The sequence below is a fragment of the Zonotrichia leucophrys genome, chromosome 13 (genome assembly GCF_028769735.1).
Source record: "Zonotrichia leucophrys gambelii isolate GWCS_2022_RI chromosome 13, RI_Zleu_2.0, whole genome shotgun sequence".
Taxonomy (NCBI): Eukaryota; Metazoa; Chordata; class Aves; order Passeriformes; family Passerellidae; genus Zonotrichia; species Zonotrichia leucophrys.
Window position 1 is genome coordinate 1,166,056 of NC_088183.1, and position 20,665 is coordinate 1,186,720.

General features: G+C 48.1%; 1 protein-coding gene across 6 annotated transcripts in view; it reads left to right on the forward strand.

Moving 5' to 3' along the window:
* The window catches only part of PWWP2A (PWWP domain containing 2A), a 29,748-nt gene that overhangs the window by 8,634 nt on the left and 449 nt on the right, over nucleotides 1-20,665 (forward strand). Inside the window, exons 2-3 of one of the 6 annotated variants that reach the window (XM_064725203.1) lie at nucleotides 2,061-3,028; nucleotides 20,254-20,334. In XM_064725203.1, coding sequence (XP_064581273.1) covers nucleotides 2,061-3,028; nucleotides 20,254-20,285 — 1,000 coding nt within the window. In that variant the 3' untranslated portion in view covers nucleotides 20,286-20,334. Of the gene's footprint in view, nucleotides 1-2,060; nucleotides 4,757-4,824; nucleotides 4,908-13,030; nucleotides 15,677-20,253; nucleotides 20,335-20,665 lie in introns of those variants that run through there. The other 5 variants (XM_064725200.1, XM_064725204.1, XM_064725202.1 and 2 more) reach the window with 5 other exon arrangements.

The window sequence follows — 20,665 nt, forward strand, 5'->3', positions numbered from 1 at the left end:
GTCCTGCAGGTGGTCCTGACTAATTGTATGTTCTGTATTAACACCTCATTTACAGGACTAGTGCTGTACAGAACTGGCACAATATCCATCAATGTTCTTCCCAGTTCATTCATTGGTAGGGCTGAGAGAGTCTGGTTTATTTTTTAAGCAGTACCTTTGGTGAGGGATTCTCTGTCTTCAGGGCTTCACTTTGGATTGGTTTTGCATCTTGGATAAAAATTCCCCTTTGTGGCTTCCTGTTCTTAGTCCTGGCCTGTGTTTTGTGCTTGAAGGAAGAGAGAGTGGAAGGTGCAGAATGAATCTTTGATTTCCTGCTGTCAGGCATGTGCTGAGCTTTCCATCAGCTCCTTTGTGCCTTTGCAGTGCAGATTGTGCACACCTTGCTGGGGAGGCAATGGAATGAAAACCTGGGAAAAGAGAGATGAAATACTTGAATGGGATCCTTCTGGAAACCCTTGCAGTCCTCTTTTCCCAGCTCTTCCTAGTGACGGCTAATTATGCTGATTTCCTGACAGAGTCCCACAGATGCCCTGTGGGAGAAGGGCTTGGCTCGGGGAATGGCCTGGGAGGGCTGGAAATGCAGTTCCTGAGGCGCTGAGAGCAGGGTGAGGGATGTTTGTCTGTGTGGGGTTTGATGTCCCACCCCTGTCTAGTTCTGCTGCTGTGCTCTTTGGGAATGGAATTTGCACTGCAGAGATCTTGCCCTGTCTTGTTTTCAGCTCTTAGCATAGATTAACTTTTTACCAAATCCTCTTAATCTTTATCAGGTGGTGAATGATATGATCTGGATCTTATTTTCTTTTAGAAGCTGAAGGTCCTGATGGCAGTAACACTGAAAATATTGCTAATTTAATTACTGTCAGCTGATAGTTTCTTTTAAAGCCCTACTTGGAGCTGAGTGACTTGCTTACAATCCTTTGTGGAGGAAAAGTATTTGTGGAAAAGCAACTTCTTTACCCTTGATGGACTTGTGGGACTTTAGGGAATGTAAAACTTAGTTGTGAGCAAGTCCCTTGTGGTTTAATGCCAGACCATAGGCTGGAAAAATGTCTGTACAAGCTGCTGAAATGCAGACTGGGTGGATAATTTAATCTTGGGTGGGTCGTTTGCTTCAATTGCAACTTTAGTGTAGAAAGGAGCTTGTGATAAGCAAAAGGACAAACAAGGGGTGGCTTTTGTTGGGGACACTGCAAAGAACCTTCTAGCACATTTTCAAATCCAATTTTGAGGAAATAAATGCAACATGTAGGCACTTATACAAATAAATAAAATAAAGTTCAGTTTAATCAGCTGAGGGGGTGCTGCTGTTGAGCAGCCACAGTGCAACACAAACCTGAGGACAGATCTTGGGGAGTTACTGCCTTGTCCTGACCTAGAACAATTCCAGTCTGGAGAAAAGCAGTGAAAAGTTTAAAATCTTGTTTGCTCATGGAGCAGTGAGGATCAGTTTGTACTGAGTTGAAATAAGGGGAGTTTTGCTGGGAGAAATTCAGACTGGGCTGGGGAATTTGGGGCTGTAAAGCATCAGGTGCTGAGCTTTTGTAGATGGAGGCACTCCCTGTTCACTGCAAGGATTTAGGCAGCCCAGATTTGTCTGTGTTCAATCTGGACTGTTCATCCTTTTCTGCTGTGCTAAAAATGGAAGCAAAGTTCCTGAAGATGCCTTTTCATAAAGCTGACTTAGTATGGAAAATGAGCTTGGGTAGACTGGGAGTTGTTGGGGTGAGTTTGGATGTTTATAAGCATTTTCCAGATGTATAAAGTTAATTCTTCTGCTGCTGTCTTGGGGATATTTTTGTTACATTTTCTGGGCGTCTTGTTGATACAAGAGAGACTGATAATAAGTGAAGTTGTGTATTTTTTGTTCTCCACTGACTTCATTTTGGTGTCTTGCATTTTCAAAGCTTCCCATAAGGCTGGATGTGAAGCTTTAATTTCTCTGGGGTTCATGGTTTCCAAATGCTGGCTACTTAATGCAGACAAGTTTTCAAATGCTTTGTGACAAACGCTGCAAAAATTCCCTCCAAACACTGAATTTTCTTTCTCTCTCTCTCTTGAAGGTTTGGCCCCCATGGAATCCCTGTGACCATATTTCCTAAAAGGGAGTACAAGGACAAACCTGAAGCCATGCAGCTCCAAAGCAAACCATTCCAAGAGGAGGCGCAGGTGAAGTGCGAGGCCGACGCCGCCGTCCCTGATGACTCCTCCCTCACGCAGCCCTCAGAGCCCAGCATAGCTAAAAGCCTTTGGACTTCTAAACCACCTCCCCTCTTCCACGAGGGAGCTCCGTACCCTCCTCCTTTGTTTATCAGGGACACCTACAACCAGTCAATACCTCAGCCTCCGCCCCGGAAAATCAAGCGGCCCAAGCGGAAAATGTACAGGGAGGAACCCACTTCCATCATGAACGCCATCAAGCTACGGCCCCGGCAGGTGCTGTGTGACAAGTGCAAAAACAGCGTGGTGGCAGAGAAAAAGGAGATCAAGAAAGGTGGCAATGCAAGTGACTCTTCCAAATACGAGGACAGTAAAAAGCGAAGAAACGAGAGCGTGACTACTGTGAATAAAAAACTTAAGACTGACCACAAGGTGGATGGAAAAAGCCAAAACGAAAGCCAGAAAAGGAACGCTGTGGTCAAGGTTTCAAATATTGCCCACAGCAGAAGCAGAGTAGTTAAAGTTTCCGCACAAGCAAATACTTCAAAAGCGCAGTTAAACACAAAAAAAGTTCTCCAGAGCAAAAACATGGATCATGCAAAAGCTCGGGAAGTCTTGAAAATGGCCAAAGAAAAGGCACAAAAGAAGCAGAGTGCAACCTCCTCTTCCAAAAATGCACATTCAAAGGTCCACTTCACGCGGCGTCTTCAGAACACCAGCTCAGGGTCCCTCCCGCCCCGGTTGCGCCTAAAGCCGCAGCGGTACCGCAACGAAGAGAATGACTCTTCCCTCAAGACAGGACTTGAGAAAATTCGGAGCGGCAAGATGGCAACTAAGCCCCAGTCTCGCTGCTCCTCCACCCGCTCAGCAGGTGAGGCCCCTTCAGAAACCCAGAGCCCCTCAGAAGGCCCCGAAGAGGCCAGCAGTGAGGTTCAGGACACGAGTGAAGTGCATGTAACTGTTGATCAGGATGAACAGCAGACACTGGGCAAGAGAGGCAGCAAAAGCAATATAACGGTTTACATGACCCTTAATCAAAAGAAATCTGACTCTTCCAGTGCATCAGTTTGTAGTAGTGATAGCACAGATGATTTGAAATCCACCAACTCTGAGTGTAGCTCTACTGAAAGCTTTGATTTTCCTCCAGGCAGCATGCATGCACCTTCCTCCTCCTCCTCCTCTTCCTCCTCCTCCTCCTCTTCGAAGGAAGAGAAAAAGCTCAGTAATTCCTTGAAAACAGAAGTCTTTTCCAAAAACGTCTCTAAATGTGTCACACCAGATGGCAGGACCGTATGTGTAGGGGACATTGTTTGGGCCAAGATTTATGGCTTCCCTTGGTGGCCGGCCCGTATCCTTACCATAACGGTGAGCCGCAAGGATAGCGGGCTGCTGGTGCGCCAGGAGGCTCGCATCTCGTGGTTCGGCTCCACCACCACCTCCTTCCTGGCTCTTGCACAGCTCTCCCCCTTTTTAGAAAGCTTCCAGGTGCGCTTTAATAAGAAGAGAAAGGGTCTGTACCGCAAGGCCGTCACTGAGGCAGCCAAGGCTGCCAAGCAGCTCACGCCCGAGGTGCGGGCCCTGCTGACGCAGTTTGAGACGTGAACGTGGAGAGTAAGGTAGGCAAGAAACCTGGAGGCTCCACCAAACCCTAGCCAGGTTAGACAGAACTGCCCCAGCGAGGTGGCAGAGGCAGAAGTTGCACTCGGTTGACTGACTGCTCCTTTCACATGAGGCTCGTGCCGTGCGGAGCGGGTCCTGACGGTTCAAACCAATTGAACATGCAATCAAAATTAGCCTACAAGCGAGGACTGAGGTATTTTTCAAGTGAGAATTTTTTTTAAAGAGAAAGAAAAAAAAAACAAAAAACAAACCAAACCACCCGATGCATAGGAGCCATAGCCTCAGCTGGAAGGCAGCTGATTTGCAGGGAATTTTTTAGTAGTTTCTACCCAGTATATAACTAGTTCTGTGTGGCCAAGGGTTGACACGAGGGATGAAAGTAGTAGCTGTGACTTTTTTGTTTTATTAGGTGGCCCATCAGGGAAGTGTAGAAATGTAAGCCTTGTCTAAATGGTCTTTAAAGATTATTTTTAACCAGTCTCTAATGGATTTAGTCTGGCCAGGCCCGGGGGGCTCAAGCTCCCCTCTGCGGGCCCGTTTAAATGGCATTGGAGACGTGCTCCAGGTTGGAAGGAAGAAGAATTTTAGTGACTTAAAGACCAGATTAAATGGGGTTTTGTCGTAGTGACCACTTAAACACTCAACCTTTCTATGCACATGGGGGCACAACTAAATCACTTCAGGGTCGGAGAAGTCGAGGGATGCCTGTAGCTCTAAGACAAAGCTGAGGAGGCCTCAGTGTTTGGGATCAAGGGCTGTTAATGCTGCATAGGTGTGAATCATTCTGGTCTTTCTTCCTGAAGAAATCTTTCAGGCCATTTGCCTGGAGGTTTAGCTTAAGAGAGGCTTTGTTTTGAATGTGTAAATATTCAATTGCTGAAATTGGTCAGATTTTCTCCTGACTGGTTGTTCCTAAATTCTTAGGATACGTCCTAGTAAATTACACTTTGTGAATTGTCAGATGTGTAATTGTTGCATTTTGGATGTATCTAACTTTTATTTTTTCTTTTTTTTTCTTTTTTTTTTTTTAAACTATTTCCGTTTAAGGTATCTGTTTGCAGGTCAGAAAAATGAGATATGTAATTGTGTAATGCTCTGAAATGTAAAAAAACAAACTGTAAATAAAATTGACTAAATCTGAATTATTTGTGTGTGTTTCTCAAAAAGCTTTGAAACAAATCCAGGATGTCAGAGTATTTTATCTGTATGCCGGATTTAGAGGACACCCTTTAAAAGTAAATTGTCCTTTTTCATGCATTCTTAAAGATGAAGTGCTTGATGTAAATACCATTGGTATACTTCAGTCTTAATTTGGAGATGATTAATTATCTGTCCCTTTTGTTTCAGAACCAGCTCTGTAGAGGGCTTTCTGGAAAGTTGATTAAATTTCTCCCTAAATTAGCTTTTGGGCCATATATTTGAGTAGAGCCTGTGGATAATGTCACTTGTACAGTGGGGAATGCTTCAGTTTCCATCTCAGAGCAGTCAGAGCTGCTCTCCACTGCCATTCCAGCTTTTCTTGCATGGTTTTTGCTCACTATTGGGGCATTTTCATGCAATGCCCTTGACTTTTTTTTTCTGTGAGTTTTGGTCCTTAGCTGACCATGTGAATTCCTGTGTCCTCCAACCCATTCGTGCTCCAGCCTTGCAGTGCCTTGTGAAGAGTCTCCTGGTGCTCATCCCAAAGCAGTTTTCATCCTGCTTTTTCCAGGATTGCCCACGCAGGCAATCGTGACAGATGTAAAAATTAAACTCAGACTGAAATTAAATAGACATGAAAAAGGGGGCAAGGATTTAATCATTGAACCCGGAAAATATTTTTATTTTAAGATTTAATTTCATATGTTCATGATACTGTCTGGTCTTGCCAAAGCATTCAGTTTCTTTTTACCTTTTTTAATTATTCTGTCTGCCCACAGAACTATTGGAAGTCTAAGGTGTCAAACCCATGTCTGTTCAAATTTTCCTCAAGATGACGGTCATTTATTGCTAATTAAGCTTCCAAATATACCAGCTTTACCTTGGCATTCTAACAGTTCCCAAAAAGCCCCAGTGGTCAATGCTTTTTGAATGTGACAAACACACAATAGATTTTGTAAAAAGAAAAAATAATTGGAAAAAAAATCTGTTTCACTTCTCTGTATTCTCTCCTGCAAACAGAAACAGTTTCTTTAAGTAAATAAGCTGTATTTTGTTATTAAAGCAAGCTGTTTTCAGGAACCCATGTGAGGTGGGTCAGATGTCTACACCACTTCCTTGAGGTTTAGAAGCTCAAGTGAACTGGCTTTAAGTTAGTTGTTGTAAGCCAAGTAGTGGCAAAATCAATATTGACATTGTTATTTTTTCTTTAGAAGACCTGGAAGCTTTGTTCTCTTAATTTATATAAAATTAGAATAGCGCTGCAGCTTACATAGGCAGAGTTTGCTCAGGTGTTCACTGGGGAGCAGGAGGTGTGGGAGGGCTTTCTTTACGTGGTTTTGTGTTCAAAAGAACTGTTTATGGAAGGCATTTAAGTCAGTTTTGATTTGTAGCAGATGAGTTTGAAGTCTTTCCTCAGTTTCATAGTGAATGTTCTGTATGGCTGCAGACTGAACAGGGCTCAAAACAAGTCATTTGTTTTGTTAAATTAATTTTTTACACCACCATGTTGCAGTAAGTTGAAAATCTCCTCCTCATGCTCGTCCCTGACTCTGGTTTAACCCCAAAGGAGCTGCTCCTGTGGATGCAGCAGCTCCCAGGGGCAGAGCCTGGTTCAGGCAGGCACAGGGTGAGGGGAGCCTTGCAGGCTGGGACAAGGCTTAGGGCTGGTTTGGCTGGGCTGTAACCCCACTTTGTGTGCCCCAGCACAGCCCAGGGCTGGTTTAGCTGGGCTGTAACCCCACTTTGTGTGCCCCAGCACAGCCCAGGGCTGGTTTAGATGAGTGTACCCACTTGGTGTCTGTGCCAGCACAGCCCAGGCTGTTTAGTGAGCTGTAACCCCACTTTGTGTGCCCCACACAGCCCAGGGCTGGTTTAGCTGAGCTGTAACCCCACTCTGTGTGTCGTGCCCAGCACAGCCAGGCTGGTTAACAACTGTACCCCACTTGTGTGCCACCAGCCCAGGGCTGGTTTAGCTGGGCTGTAACCCCACTTTGTGTGCCCCAGCACAGCCCAGGGCTGGTTTAGCTGAGCTGTAACCCCACTTTGTGTGCCCCAGCACAGCCCCAGGGCTGGTTTAGCTGGGCTGTAACCCCACTTTGTGTGCCCCAGCACAGCCCAGGGCTGGTTTGGCTGGGCTGTAACCCCACTTTGTGTGCCCCAGCACAGCCCAGGGCTGGTTTAGCTGGGCTGTAACCCCACTTTGTGTGCCCCAGCACAGCCCAGGGCTGGTTTAGCTGAGCTGTAACCCCACTTTGTGTGCCCCAGCACAGCCCAGGGCTGGTTTAGATGAGTGTAACCCCACTCTGTGTGCCCCAGCACAGCCCAGGGCTGGTTTAGCTGGGCTGTAACCCCACTTTGTGTGCCCCAGCACAGCCCCAGGGCTGGTTTAGATGAGTGTAACCCCACTTTGTGTGCCCATGCCCCAGCACAGCCCCAGGGCTGGCACCTTCCATGGCCTGCCCATGGTTTGTCCATTGCTCCCACCTGGCACACCCTGTGGGGACAAACAGGCTCAGGGGGGCCAGGAACAATTTCTTCCTGAGGGTGGTTGGGATTGGGACTGCTCAGGGAGGTTTGAGTGCCCATCCTGGAGGTGGCACTCGGTGCTCTGGGCTGGGCACAGGGTGAGGATCTGGCACAGAATGGACTTGGTGACCTTGGAGATCTTTTCCCACCTAAATCCTTCAGAAGGCAGCAGCAGCACAGAGGGTGACTGCTGTTTTCCCATCAGTTTAGTGGGATAACTGGCAAGTGATGCCTTTTTTAGTTTCTGGAGTGCCTCTGTGTGGCTGTTGGGTATTTATGGGCAGCCAGGTTAGGGGAGAATGGCACATGATGAGTTTCAGGTTCTGTTCCTCTGGAGATCTTCAGGTAAAATGCCTTGGCAGAGAGAGCAGTGACTGCACAGCCCAGAGCTCTTTCCCCAGAGGTGTTTGAAGGTGTGAGGCTTCAGGAGCAGAGCTGGAAGCAACAGGAAATGCTTGTGTGTGTCTGAAGTGGAGTCATGCAGGAAATTGAACAGATATTTGTTGCTGTTCTAATTAGAGTTGGAGCTTTGTGTCAACACTTCAGTGAGATAATCATCTCTGATGATTTGGTTTCTCTTTCAGACATTGCTGTGTTCAGTTTGGAGCCTACAGATCTACCCTGGGTGGGGCTCCTGTGGTGGTTTAGGTCTGTGCAAGGCTGAAAAGACTTTTTTTGTTTCAGCATGGAGTAAAATACCTTTGGGTTTTTTAAACATAGTTTCAATTGTGATTAGGATTAAGAGTAGCACAAGTGGGGAAGGGTAAGAGTTGCTTTGTGCATTGCTAGCCTTTAGGTCTGGTTCTATTTAACTCTCTTAAGTCCTGATATTTTCTTTCATGTCTGCTAAAACTGTCAAGAGTAGAATAGGAATGTGAATTTAAAAAAATAGATGTCAGTAGCTCATTCTTAGCATCATCATCTGTCCTGCCTTGAGGAGCTGTGAAAGGAGCAGACTGATAATCAGGGAAAGGCTATTTCAGTCCATCCTGGCTTTATAATTGTGTTCCAATGAATGCCTGCAGGAGCAGCAGATTCAGGCAGAGCAGGGGGTCCCTCACTGATCTGGAGCTGGAGAGGAGCTGGGAGGGGAGTGCAGGGAGCTCGAGCCCAGAGGGATGGCTGGCAGTGTGTGGTGCCATAATCCATTGGGTCCGATGACTAGGACTGTTCAAAAAGGGAATTTCTCCATAACTGACAGAGCTTCTGACCATGGAGTGATCAGGGATCACCCACATTTAACACACAACTTGTGTAGCTGCCTGAAGATCCATCAGGTCAGGTTTGAGATATCCAGTGTCAAATTCTCCTTAATCCCTGCTGGAAGGAGCCTGTGTGTGATCCCAGCCTTGCAGTGACCATGGCAGTTCCCAGCCAACATTTAACCCCCAGCTGCTCTCTGGGACACTTTGGGTTTGGTTGAACAGTTCCCTCCCCTGGGTCACCCTGGCAGAGTTCAGTGGGGCTGTTCAGTGAATAACATCCCCCTGCACCGTGGCTTTTCCCTTCCCTTGCCTTCCCTGCTCACCCTCCTGGCACTGTCAGTCTGCTTTGTCTGACCCCATCTGCCTCTGGCCTCTGTGCTAGGAACTGTTTGTGGTCATTTGGATGGGTTGTACCAAGCAGCAGCAATTCCTCCCAGGTCAGAAATACCTCTGGTTATTGGGGTTTGATGTTGGATCCTAATAGCAGCTTATGGTTCCCTATGATTTACTCATACATTTCACTCTTCTGGGTTACCTGGGATGTGGATACAATCCAGACTGTCACTTAAATTAATTAAGGATTTTATTTCCTTTAAATTTAACAATGACACGAGTGCCCTTGTGGGAACACAAGGCAGAGCAGCAGTTGCCAGGCAGGGCTGTGGTGCCAGGCAGTTGGTGACTGCTTTGCCATCCTGCTTTTTCCCTGTACAGCTTTGCTGTTGCTCCCAGATGGGGCAGTTTGGGATAATTCCCTGGAGCAGCACCTTAGTGCCAGGCTCCAGCCACTGAGGAGAGCTTGGCTCTGTTTTCCTCAGGAAATACAATTGGTGCTGGCAGACCAGGGCTTCAGAACACCTGAGCCGCCTTGCACATCCAAGAGGGACACATGGGAGCAAAAAGAAAAAGGTGAATAACCTGGGAAAGGTGGCTCATGTGCTTGTGCCATGGGATGTGGTGTCTGATCTCCCCTTCCTGCCTGCCCATGGCCTGAGGGCAGAATTTAGCAGCAGCCTGCAGGCAGGAACTGGCTCAGGGAACAAATCAGCCTCCCCTGGAGCAAGTTTGAATCCAAGCTTTGCTCCTTCAGTGTGAAGAAATGGATCTGTGGGGTTTCTTTGGGCTGTGTTTGACAAGTGACTTCCCAAACCAGGACAGGGCCATTGTGAGCAGCTGCAATTGCATTTCTGTGCCAGTGATTCCATTCCTCAGTGCAGAGGAGGAAGGGAGGGCTGTGGGAACCGAGGCTGTTCCAGGTGTGTGGATCCCTGTGGGATGGGGCAGAGGCACAGGGGCAGCTGGGCTCTGCTGAGTTGCAGCTGGGACAGGAAATAACACTTAAAGTGACTTGGAATCAGGCACTGGAGTAATGATTGCATTTGTGGCAGTGAATCCCTGGGTGCTGTGTGGGTAATGGCAGGGATCGGAACCAATGGATCAGGCTGAGCTGGGCTCAGTGCGGCCCGGAGTGGGAGAGGATCTGTCCTGTCACTTTGGCATTCGCAAGGCTGATTTTGGAAAACAGAGGACTGTCCTCTGTGTCCTGCTCACATCCTGCAGGAATCACACTTGGAGTACCCAGGTTTGAGCTGGGGAAAGCTGCACTGCCCTTCTGCCAAGGGCCTCGGGGTGCAGCCTCCTGTTGGCCGATGCCATTTATGGAACAGCAACTTGAAATCAGGTTGTTCTTTAGGAAGAAAACAGATCTAGGTCAGTTTTCATGTTTGTTTACAGATGTTTTGGATGTCAAAGATGCAATATGAATAAGGAATATTCTCCTATGTTCCAGGCATGTGCTGGGAATCTGTGCTTTGGGAGGCAAATGCTTGTTCCCAGCACTGAGATTCTGTAACAGAACCACAGCAAATTCAGGTGGCGGGATTGTCCTTGCCATCCTTTAACAGGTGCACAAAGTGGGAGAAGGGATCTTGCTTTGTCAGTAAAATAAGCAGATACAATTACAAGCAAATATTTGCTTAAATGCTAATTTAGCATCATTTTTTATTTAGTAATGTGTAGGATTTTTGTTTGGCTTTAGGAAATGCTGGGGTTTAATTGCCCCTCTGCAGTGCTTCAGGATTTTAAAGCACGTGGTGCCAGCTTGGGTACTTAGTAGCTCTGGTGAAAAGGAACTAAAGCCACAAAAACGATTTTAAAAGAATTGTAGTCAGTTTAGTTAGAAGTTTAGTTAATGAAAAAAAAAAGTCTTGAGGTATTTCAAGTGTTGAAGGATTTAGGAATAATCTCTTCTGGTACATTTATATGGAAAAAACTGGGTTGGATCACGTTTTAGGAATTCTTGATACTGTGTCATGTATTTCAGGGAATTAGGCACACAAAGGGAAGAATGTGTTGCTGCTCTTTGTTTTCCTGCTGCTGAGGTCCTGCTGCTGGAGGCTCTAAAGGAAGGAAACAGTTCTTGCTTTTGGTAGTTCATCATCTGGAAGAGCAGTCTGGTTTCCCTCTTCTTCACTGGCTACAAATGGAATCTGTAACAGGAAAATAGGAGTTTTGTGCCTTCTGTTCCATAGTTTTACACAGACACAGCATTATTCCCCAGGAAGGTGCATAAATGTTACTGTAACTATTTAAATTTGGGCTCCTGGCCTTGAGGTTTAATCCCTGATGGGAAGTGCTGCTATTTTTGCTTCCCTTGTCCTTCTGGGGTGCCTTTTCTCCCCCTCCATGGCTGCCTGGTGTCCTTCTCTTTTCCTTTGGAGATGAAAGCCAGCAGTTTCAAAGGCAGCAGTTCTCTTTGGGCAGCAGTGAACAAAGGGATTGAGAAAATGTTCACATTGAAGAGTCAGAGTCCCTGTGGCAGTGCTGGCTGCCAGGAAAGGGCTGTGTGAGCTGGGTTCAGTGGGACAGGCAGGAAGGGCCTGAGCCTGTCCTGACACACATCTGTACCTTGTTCTGGGCCATCCTTAGGATGGCTCCATGGGGAAGGGGCTGGAGCCCCAGGAGAGGCTGAGGGAAATGGGGAGGGGCTCAGCCTGGAGCAAAGGAGGCTCAGGGGCCCTTGTGGCTCTGCACAGCTCCTGACAGGAGGGGACAGCCAGGTGGGCATCCAGGATGAGAGGGAACGGCCTCAGGCTGGGCCAGGGCAGGCTCAGGGTGGGCACAGCAGGAATTTCCCCATGGAAAGGGGGCTCAGGGCAGGCTCAGGGTGGGCACAGCAGGAATTTCCCCATGGAAAGGGGGCTCAGGGTGGGCACAGCAGGAATTTCCCCATGGAAAGGGGGCTCAGGGCAGGCTCAGGGTGGGCACAGCAGGAATTTCCCCATGGAAAGGGGGCTCAGGCACTGGAGCTGCCCAGGGAGGGTTGGATCCCCATCCCTGGAGTGCCCAGGGAAGGGCTGGAGGTGGCACTCAGGGCTCCAGGCTGTGGACTAGGTGGGGACAGGGCACAGCTGGGACTCAGTGCTCTAGGAGTGCTTTCCCAATGTGGGATCTGTGCGGGGGAGCTGTGCCCTTAGCCAGCCTGAGCTGTCACTGTCCCACAAACCACAGATCCCACCTGGAGTGAGTGACCCCATGGAATGGGCGATAAACAGACAATGGGCTGCACTCAGGGAATTCAGTGGCACAGGCACTGAGCTGACCCAGGTGATCAGGTTTTCAGTCACTGTATCTGAGGTGATTCAGTCACAATCTCCATAGAATCCCAGACTGGTTTGGGTTGGGAGGGACCTTAAAGCTCATCCAGTGGCACCCCTGCCATGGCAGGGCCACCTCCCACTGTCCCAGGCTGCTCCAGCCCCGTCCAGCCTGGCCTTGGGGCAGCCACAGCTGCTCTGGACACCCTGTGCCGGGGCCTCCCCCTCCTCCCAGTAAGAGCTGGTGGCTGACTGGTGTTGGTTCTTGCAGGGCTCAGTACTTGGGCTGTTCCTGTCTGCTTTATCATCATTTATTCCTGTTCTCTGGAGTACATGGGCAAGCACAGGCAGCCATGGGAAGGAAGCACCATTAGCAGGTTTACAGTTCCTGCTCCCTCAGGCACTGGGCTCCTCTGTGGAAGGGCTCTGCAGGGTCACATTAGCTTTGTGTTGGGAGCTGCCATCAATGTATAGATTTTGTGAATTAATCTCCCTGCTTCCTGAGCTGTCTTTAAATGTCTTTACAATTGGAATTCTCTCTGGATGCTGAAATGGGGTGAGATGTAACAGATTGGTTCTGTGGCTGCTCCTCAAACCCCAGCCCTGGAGGAGTTTGCTCACTTGTGTCTGTCTTGTGATAATGTCAATCTATTTTTTGTCTTCTGCACACGATGCACAAAGCAGGTGAGCCAGTAACTTTCCTGGCCACCTCAGCTTTTGCTTTACCTACTTTGCAATATGTACTGGAAGACATTTAACCATGTTCCCTTTCTCTCCCCTTTTCAGCTCAGAGACACTAATGACCCGCTGTTTTTATGGAACCTCACTACACTGCCACGAAGAGCACCAGCTCATCAGGACTGAGAGAAATCTGAGACTGACTTGTCCTATTTTTCCTCTGAAATCTTCACCAAGTAGTAAACATTTTTTTGAAGGGGAAAGGGGGTAAAAGATGTCAAAGCTCCCCCTCGCACCGTTAGGGCATCTGTACCTAATGTACATTTTCCTTAAAATTTCAAAAGATGTTAGGAAATATTTTATAAAACTTTTTTGCAATAAATGACGCATGAAATGACGAAAGACTCTATGACACTTACATGCAAGGAACCACTTGAAATATTAGGATGAAGACTCACTGCAGATAACTGGGGTTTTTGTAATGTGACAGTCACGTTTGTATGTTTTGAGAGGTGCCAGTGACGGAGCCAATTTGCCTGGGAAGTTGACTGTAACTTTTGAACTTTTCTTTTTATTCTTGACTTTAGCATTGCAATTTTCCATTCTCTGAGGCTTAGTTAGTATTTAGTGCAGGTGTTAGCAGAGCTGTGATCTGTGATCAAAGCATGTCCAAACCCAGTTGTATTGTGAAATTTGAACAGTCCTGCTATTGAGACCAACATTTCCCATAGAGGTGATGGAAAGGACAGTGACCACAAACTCCATGGATCTCTGTTTTATGGGAAAGCTCCTTCTGTGTGAATATGGTTGCATTTTATTTATGCTATTGTAACACTTAGGGAATTGAGGGTTGTGGAATAACCTTGAGAGGGGCTACAAGGCAGAGAGCAGCATTTTGCTTATAATCCTATAACAGGATGGGAATCATGGATGGAGAGTGATTCAATGGGATGGCATTTCTATTTCAAATCATGGCTTATTTTTTCCTTTTGACATGAATATTTTTCAGATAGATAACTAGTAGAGAGCAAAGGTTTTATTAGAGTTTCTGATGGTTGTTGATCTGAGTTGGGTTGACTTCTTTGAAAAGCTGTAAATCAAAAAAAAGAAACCCACTGGGTTTTATCCATTTTATTCCCCTCCCAGAAAGGTCTTGGGTAAGACTGACTTCAGTGGAGCTTGGGAATGCTGGACACGCTGCTGAAATCTTGAGTTATTAAATATTAATTTATTTGTCACTAATTATTTCCGTTGTGTGCACACTGTCTCGGCAGAACCATTTCTTTAAAGTTCTTAGCAGGGGATTTATTGTGTAACCTGGGAAAATAAATATTTGTTTTGAAGATATGAAAATGTGCACATAATCTACTAAAAGTCAAATTTCTGTTTCTATAGAGATGAAAGGACTTGTAGGAAACTCTTTTCCTCCTTACTGATATCCTGATCGAATTGGAGAAAATAGAATGTCTTTGTCTGGATCGTTTAAAACCAGAGACTCTTTTCCGAGGGGCCTCTGGGTCAGCACAAAGACAATTTCTTCGTGTCTGGAGCCTGAATGAACCACATAAAATTTGAAGTTAGGACAACTCTGTCATTGGCAACAGGTTTATACTTGTTAAACAATCGGAGAGGGGGAAGTGACAGGCTGGGACAGGCCCCCAAAGCCCAGCCAGGCCCATCAGGGATTCACACACTGAGTGTGTGGCAGCTCGTGCTTTGTGCTGCTTCAGTGTCTGCTTTTCAGAGCTAAATTCTTTATTTATAAATGCAGAAATTGAATATTCACTACCTACTTTTTAAAATCAGGCTGTACAATGCTGTGCAGTGCGTTCAAATTGTACCGTTTGCCATAACGATTTCACCATGAAGTACAAACATTTTTTTTTAAATTTGGATGAATATTTGTTCTACAGTGCTTTTCCTTTTCACCAGTGGAAGAGGCCCAGCAGTCTGGTCCTGCTCAGGGCCTGGGATGTGACTAGAACTGAAAGCTTGAGACAGGTGAATGAGGAAAGGGGTGCCTTGGTGCCGGCTCCGTGCCAGCCTTTCACCTCCGCTTGGATTGACAATGGATGGGGGCTCGGCCTAATCAGGTGCATTGTCCCCCACCTCCCCAGAAACCAAACAGAAAAGCCACCAAACCACATGGCACAAACCAGTTTCTGCTCAGGAAAAAGGCCCGGGACTGTGGTGGCAGGGTTGTTGCACATGGCGTTGAGGAGTGCCTGCTGTTGTTTTGGAAGCCGGTAGTGCCTGGCTGTGCCCCCGGATCCCAGGGCTCTCCTCCCCTCCCTCCCTGAGCACAGCAGCTGAACCAGGAGGGATTAACCCAAGGGATGCAGGTGTGCACTGGAGAATATGGGTATAGAGCAAATAGCATCCAAGGGAGCTCATGTCTGCCTTGCTTTTCCCAGCATTGCGTTGGAAACCACATTTTCATTTGGAAATGAAATTGTCAGGGATATTCTAATGAGAGAGAGTGACAGTAATGTATTGCTTTTCACTTTTTTGCTTTAGTTGCTTAATATTTAAGCTTTGCTCCGTGCTACCTTCTTGTCTGTATATTGAATGGTCACTATGCCTCTTTCATTTTGTAGACTTGAATGAGGAAAATCTGATTCACCCTTTAAGGTTTGCTGAGAAGTAAAAATGATAAAGAATGTTGTGTAACATTTATTCAAATAAAGCCTTGATTTTTTTCAGTGCTCTTTTAAAGGGAAATAATGTTTTGATGTCTTTAACTTTCTTGCTTTATTAGTCCTTGACCCCAAAGCCTTTGATTTATGTCAGAAGTGGTTTTTCTGGATTAAACAAAGATTAAACTCAGCTTGCTGGTCCACTGCTGGAATTCCATCACGTGGACAAGTCTCTACCTAACCTCACCATTCACCACAGTGGCTGGAGGATCCCAAGCTATGCTCAGCCAGCGGAATGCTTTCCAAAGCAGTAGGAAAAATTGTAATTAGTAAGAAAAGATGATATGGTAGAGACAGATCCAAGGAAGCCCTGGTGGCTCTGCCGCAGTCCCAGGAGGAGGAGGGCATGCCATGGGAAGGGGCTCCTGCCCTGGCACACGCAGTCCTTGGGCTGGTTTTTATGGAGTTCTCACAGTTTCAGACAAGGCTTGCCCTCACAGGTAAGTGTACAAGGAATTTCTCCATCCAGGGAGGAGTTGCCTTGTCCTCAGCTGTGTTTCCTTGCCCTGGTGCAGGGATCAGGTGGTGCTGGGGAGGTAATTTCTGTTTCAGAGCTCCATCCCACTGTGCTCAAAGGAGGGCCATGCCAGCAAGTGTTTTTCCAAAATATCTGGTGGTGTTGGGTTGGTGTTTGGACTTGATGATGTGAAAGGTTGTTTTTCAACCTTCGTGGTTCCATGATTCTATGGAGTGAGTGGCAGACTCTGGAACTGCTCTTTCCCATCAAATAGAAGGCAGTATTTACACACATTTTTTCACTTGCATTTTGGTACTTTCTTTTGGTAAAGAAAGATTCCCTAAGTTGAGTTGAGCTCCTGAGCTAAACAAAAAAAAAGCTGCTTGAGTTAACTTAATTTCCAGAAAGTTCTGATTTCCAGGAAGCATTGGTGGCTTTATGGCACAGGGTGTTTTTATGGCACAGAGGATGCCAGGAGCTGGTGGGTACCCAGAGGTACTAACCCTGCTGGGAAGGGGCTGTTGCAGTGACCTGCTGTGGATAATGAGGAGTTTTTCCCAAAATCGATTTTAGTGTGAAGTGCTGCTGTTGGCTCAGCCTGGGGTGCTTTGGGAGCGCTGTGACAAACACCCACATCTGGCTGTGGCCGAGCACAGCTCCAGCAGATGGTTTTCTTTTCCTTCATGGTTGTTTCTCATTCTGTCGGGATTACAGGAACTCCCATCCCCTTTCTCTCATTATTCCCTCAGCCTTGCAGCAGTTCCCTCCGAGCCGGCGATCCTCATTAGGCGGGGAAATCCTGCTGAAGTGTAATTGCTCGCTAATGGCTTCTCCTTTGTGACACCGAGTTGGCAGCAGCGCTGTGGGGATGGAGCCACGAGAGAGGTTGGCCGGGCAGATTGCAGAGCTCTGCAATTACTCCGTGGATTAATCCTCACTCCAGTGGCTGGCAAAGGGATAAAGGTGACCCGCGGCCCACACAAAGCCCACACAAGGCCCCTCTAATGGCGTTTGCTGCTGCCCCGGGCATCAAAAGGGCGACGCTTAATGCGGGCGAAAGTGCAGCTCTGGCACGAGGGCTTTGGAGAGATTCCCGTCCAAAGTGTGAGGGGTCAGAGTTTAGATCTTGCAGGGTGACGCCAACAGGGCCACTGCTGAAGGGAATGGTGGCTCGGTGACAGTGGCACTGGGAACTCACACTGTCACACTTGGGTATTGGGGAGCATTTCGGGTGAGGCCCGGCTGGGCTTGAGGGGCTCCTGATTCCCTCATGGCTTCCGATTCCCTCAGGGCTCCCGATTCCCTCAGGGTCCCTGCCTCATCTGCCTCATGGAGAGTGCCAGGTTTGCATGGAGAGGCCCTTCTGTGCTTGAGGGCTTTGTGGGAAGCTGGGAATGGCTCAGGCTGGGAGGATTCTGTGGCAGGGAGGTGTGCTGGGTGCTGAGCCTGGGCCCTTGGAGCTCGTTCCTCTGCTCCAGGGGAAGCAGCGCCAGCACTGAGCTCCTCAGGCAGAACCCAGGCCTGAGTTCTTCAGACCTAAATCCCCCTCACTGCCGTGGTTTTGTGTCCTCCTCCCCTGTCCCTGCTCCAGTTGTTTTGGGATTTCATCTCTCTCTTGTGTTCTGCAGGCAGAGCAGGGAGCCAGGAAAAGGCTGCTGTTGTTTGCTGGGTCGTACTGCGGGCTTTATTCACATTCCATATCCGGCTTTTATGGTTCTGCTCCTGCTTTTCCCTTGAGTGTCTCTGTGCTCTTTGTTTTGCCTTCCTTGCTGGGTTTGCAGCACAAGCCGTGGGTGCTCCATGCGGACTGGGCATCTCTGCAGAGGTTTTTGGCATGTTCTGGATTTGGGGTAAATATTCCAAGCCCAGGAGGGGTAGTTCTGATTTTGAAATCCAGATTTTCAGCTGAGCTCCACATCTTAAGAGCTTGGGGACTGGAATTTCTGCCTGTGGTTGTCTTGGTCATTAAATATTAAGTGAGGCTGCTCCTGCTGGAGGGTTCATCCAAACACTGAAGGCTCTGAGCTGTCAGGGGAAGGGGCTGGGAGCCCCAGAGTGTGCAGGGATGGATACTGGGCCGTGCTAAGGATAAGACCCCAGGAATACTGACACTGCTCAGATGGATGGGGATGAGGCATCTGTGATTCACTCACTTGGCTGTGGTTGCCTTTAAAAAGCATTGGGCATGAGCTGTGAGAGCAGAACTGGGGGGTTGGACTTCACACTCTCTGCATTAACACTGCAGGATCCTGTCAGGAGCCGTCAGCTGCATCTTGCCTTGGAAAACCTGCTGCTGGCTCCAGGCTCCAAGGCCTCAGCTGCATTCCAGCTGGGAGCAGGGACACAAATGTGTTGGGGCACAGCGAGAGCTGATGCTTCAAGGGCAGGGAATCTGTGAGCTCCCAGCCTCCTCCTTTCCCTAAGTTCCAAATACTGCAATTCTCCCTCCCTCAGACAGGGAAGTGCCCCAGGATGGAGGGTCACAGCCAAAGGAGCTCATGGAAACAGGAGAAATGCAATTAGACAAGGCCTGGCCCCGCTGCCTCCCCAGGGACCTGCTGGGCACTCCCAGCACCACTCAGGAATCCTCTTAGGGAGCTCTGCCAGCAGGCACCGCCCAGATGAGATAGCAGCATTTCCCCTCTTGCTGCCATCCCTGTTCCCTGGAGTGTCTGCAGGGAGGGGGTGCTGCCCTTCACTGCCCAGAGACAGCAACGGAGGCTCCCCTGGCCAGCGTGTGCTTATCCCAGAGCAGGCACGGCTCCTCCTGGAGCCCCACGCCCTCCCAGACACTGCCCAGAGCCCATGGACAGCAGGAGGGAGTCCTGGGAAGCAGGAGCAGAGCACTGGGCCCAGGCAGGCCGGGAAAGGCAAACCTAATCCTGCTGCATCCATTTAGGGAATGCAGGATTTGTGAATTGTCTCCTTGAGAAACAAAGGGGGAGAAATATGCAGTTTTGGGGACTCCAGGCTGCAGCTGCAGATGGTGTCCAATTGGGAGATTCCCACTGAACGTGCAGAATCAGGAAAAAAGGGGTTTATTTTAATTTTCAGTTGATTTAGAGCCTTTAATCTTTGTCAGGGTAGGCAGTGATGCCTCTGGCTTAGTGCCACAATTCCTGTGCCAGGCGCTGCCCAGAGCCCCCCCAGCAGTCACAGCCCTGCCCGGGGTGGGAAAAAGTTGCTGAGCAAGAAAATGTTGGGATTCATCCAAACAGGGAAGGCTTGTGAATGAGCAACGTATGAATGCTGCACATTAAATGTGCCCCAGTGCATCCTTGCCCTGTTGGAGGGAGGCACTGGGCTGTAATTGGTTCTTGGCTGCAGCAGTAATCCCTTGGGAATAACACAGCTAATTAAAGCCTGGGAGCTGGTGACCAGCAGCTTCTCCTCTCTCCCAGGCTGGGGCTGTGCTAATCAGGGGCAGGTAGATCCCAGCAAGTTTTGTGTTAATCAAGAAGGGAAGGACTGGGCTTCAAAGCTCGGGGCTTTGTCAAATCCTGAATGTCCCAAGGGCTGGGCTGGGGGAGAGTTTGGATCCTGCTGGGCAGGCGGGATTGGCTGTGCCTGGAGTGTGGCTGCCTCCCTTGGGGCTGGGGTTTTGGGGGACAGAGCTGAAGATGTGAACTGGGGAGGTGCTTTTGTTACCTTTTAAGAGATGTTAAATGCTCCAAAGCTTCGGTGGGATGGAGGGAACTGCAGGTGCTCAGCTCCTCTGAGGGTCAGGACTTGGGACTCATGAGCAGGATCTGGAGTGAGGCCAGGTTGGATGGGGCTTGGAGCAAACTGGTCTCTGGAAGGTGTCCCTGGCCTATGGAAGGTGTCTCTGCCCATGACAGGAATGGGACTGGATGAGCTTCAATGTCTCTTCCAGCCCAAACCATCCTGGCAATCTGTGATTCTGAACCTCAGCCCATGTGCAGCCAGAAGGATTAAAGTCTCTGAGGGGACAAACAGAGAAGTGAGTGAGAACCTCTGCATAAAACAGAGACAAATCCCACTGTCAGTTCTGGTGTCAAATACTGGAAGGTGTGAGCCACAAATGTTATGGAAATCCTGGAGAAAGTTCTTTGTGGGGAGAGACTAACCCAGCTCATGGACAAGACCAACATTGCCTTTATTTCTGTGCAAACACCTCAGGGGAAAGGCCAGCTACTGAAAGGTTTTGTGTTTGGCAGGCAAAGGAAGGAGGAACAAAGGCAGGAGCTGAGGATGGACAACTCCAGCTGGAAAGGAGGCACATGCTGGTTACCAGGAGGGTGAGTAACTGTTGGAACACTTGAGCAAGGAACTGTTTGGTTTAGGAGCACTTGTATTTAAAATATGGTGTTTCATAAAACAGTTTTTTCCTAGCAGAGGTTGTAAATCCAACAAGTGTGACTCAAAACTCCCTGGCACTCCCTGAGTTGTGGCCAGTGGCACCAGGAGGAGGCACCAGTGATTTTACTGGTGGCAGCTGTGAGGACTAGTTTAGACATTAAAAAAACCACTTAAAAATCAAAAGCAAGACACATGCACTTGTTCAGGATTTGGACAATGCAAAAGGACTTTCAGACAATTAATTGGAATTTTGCCTGGAGCAGAACTTGC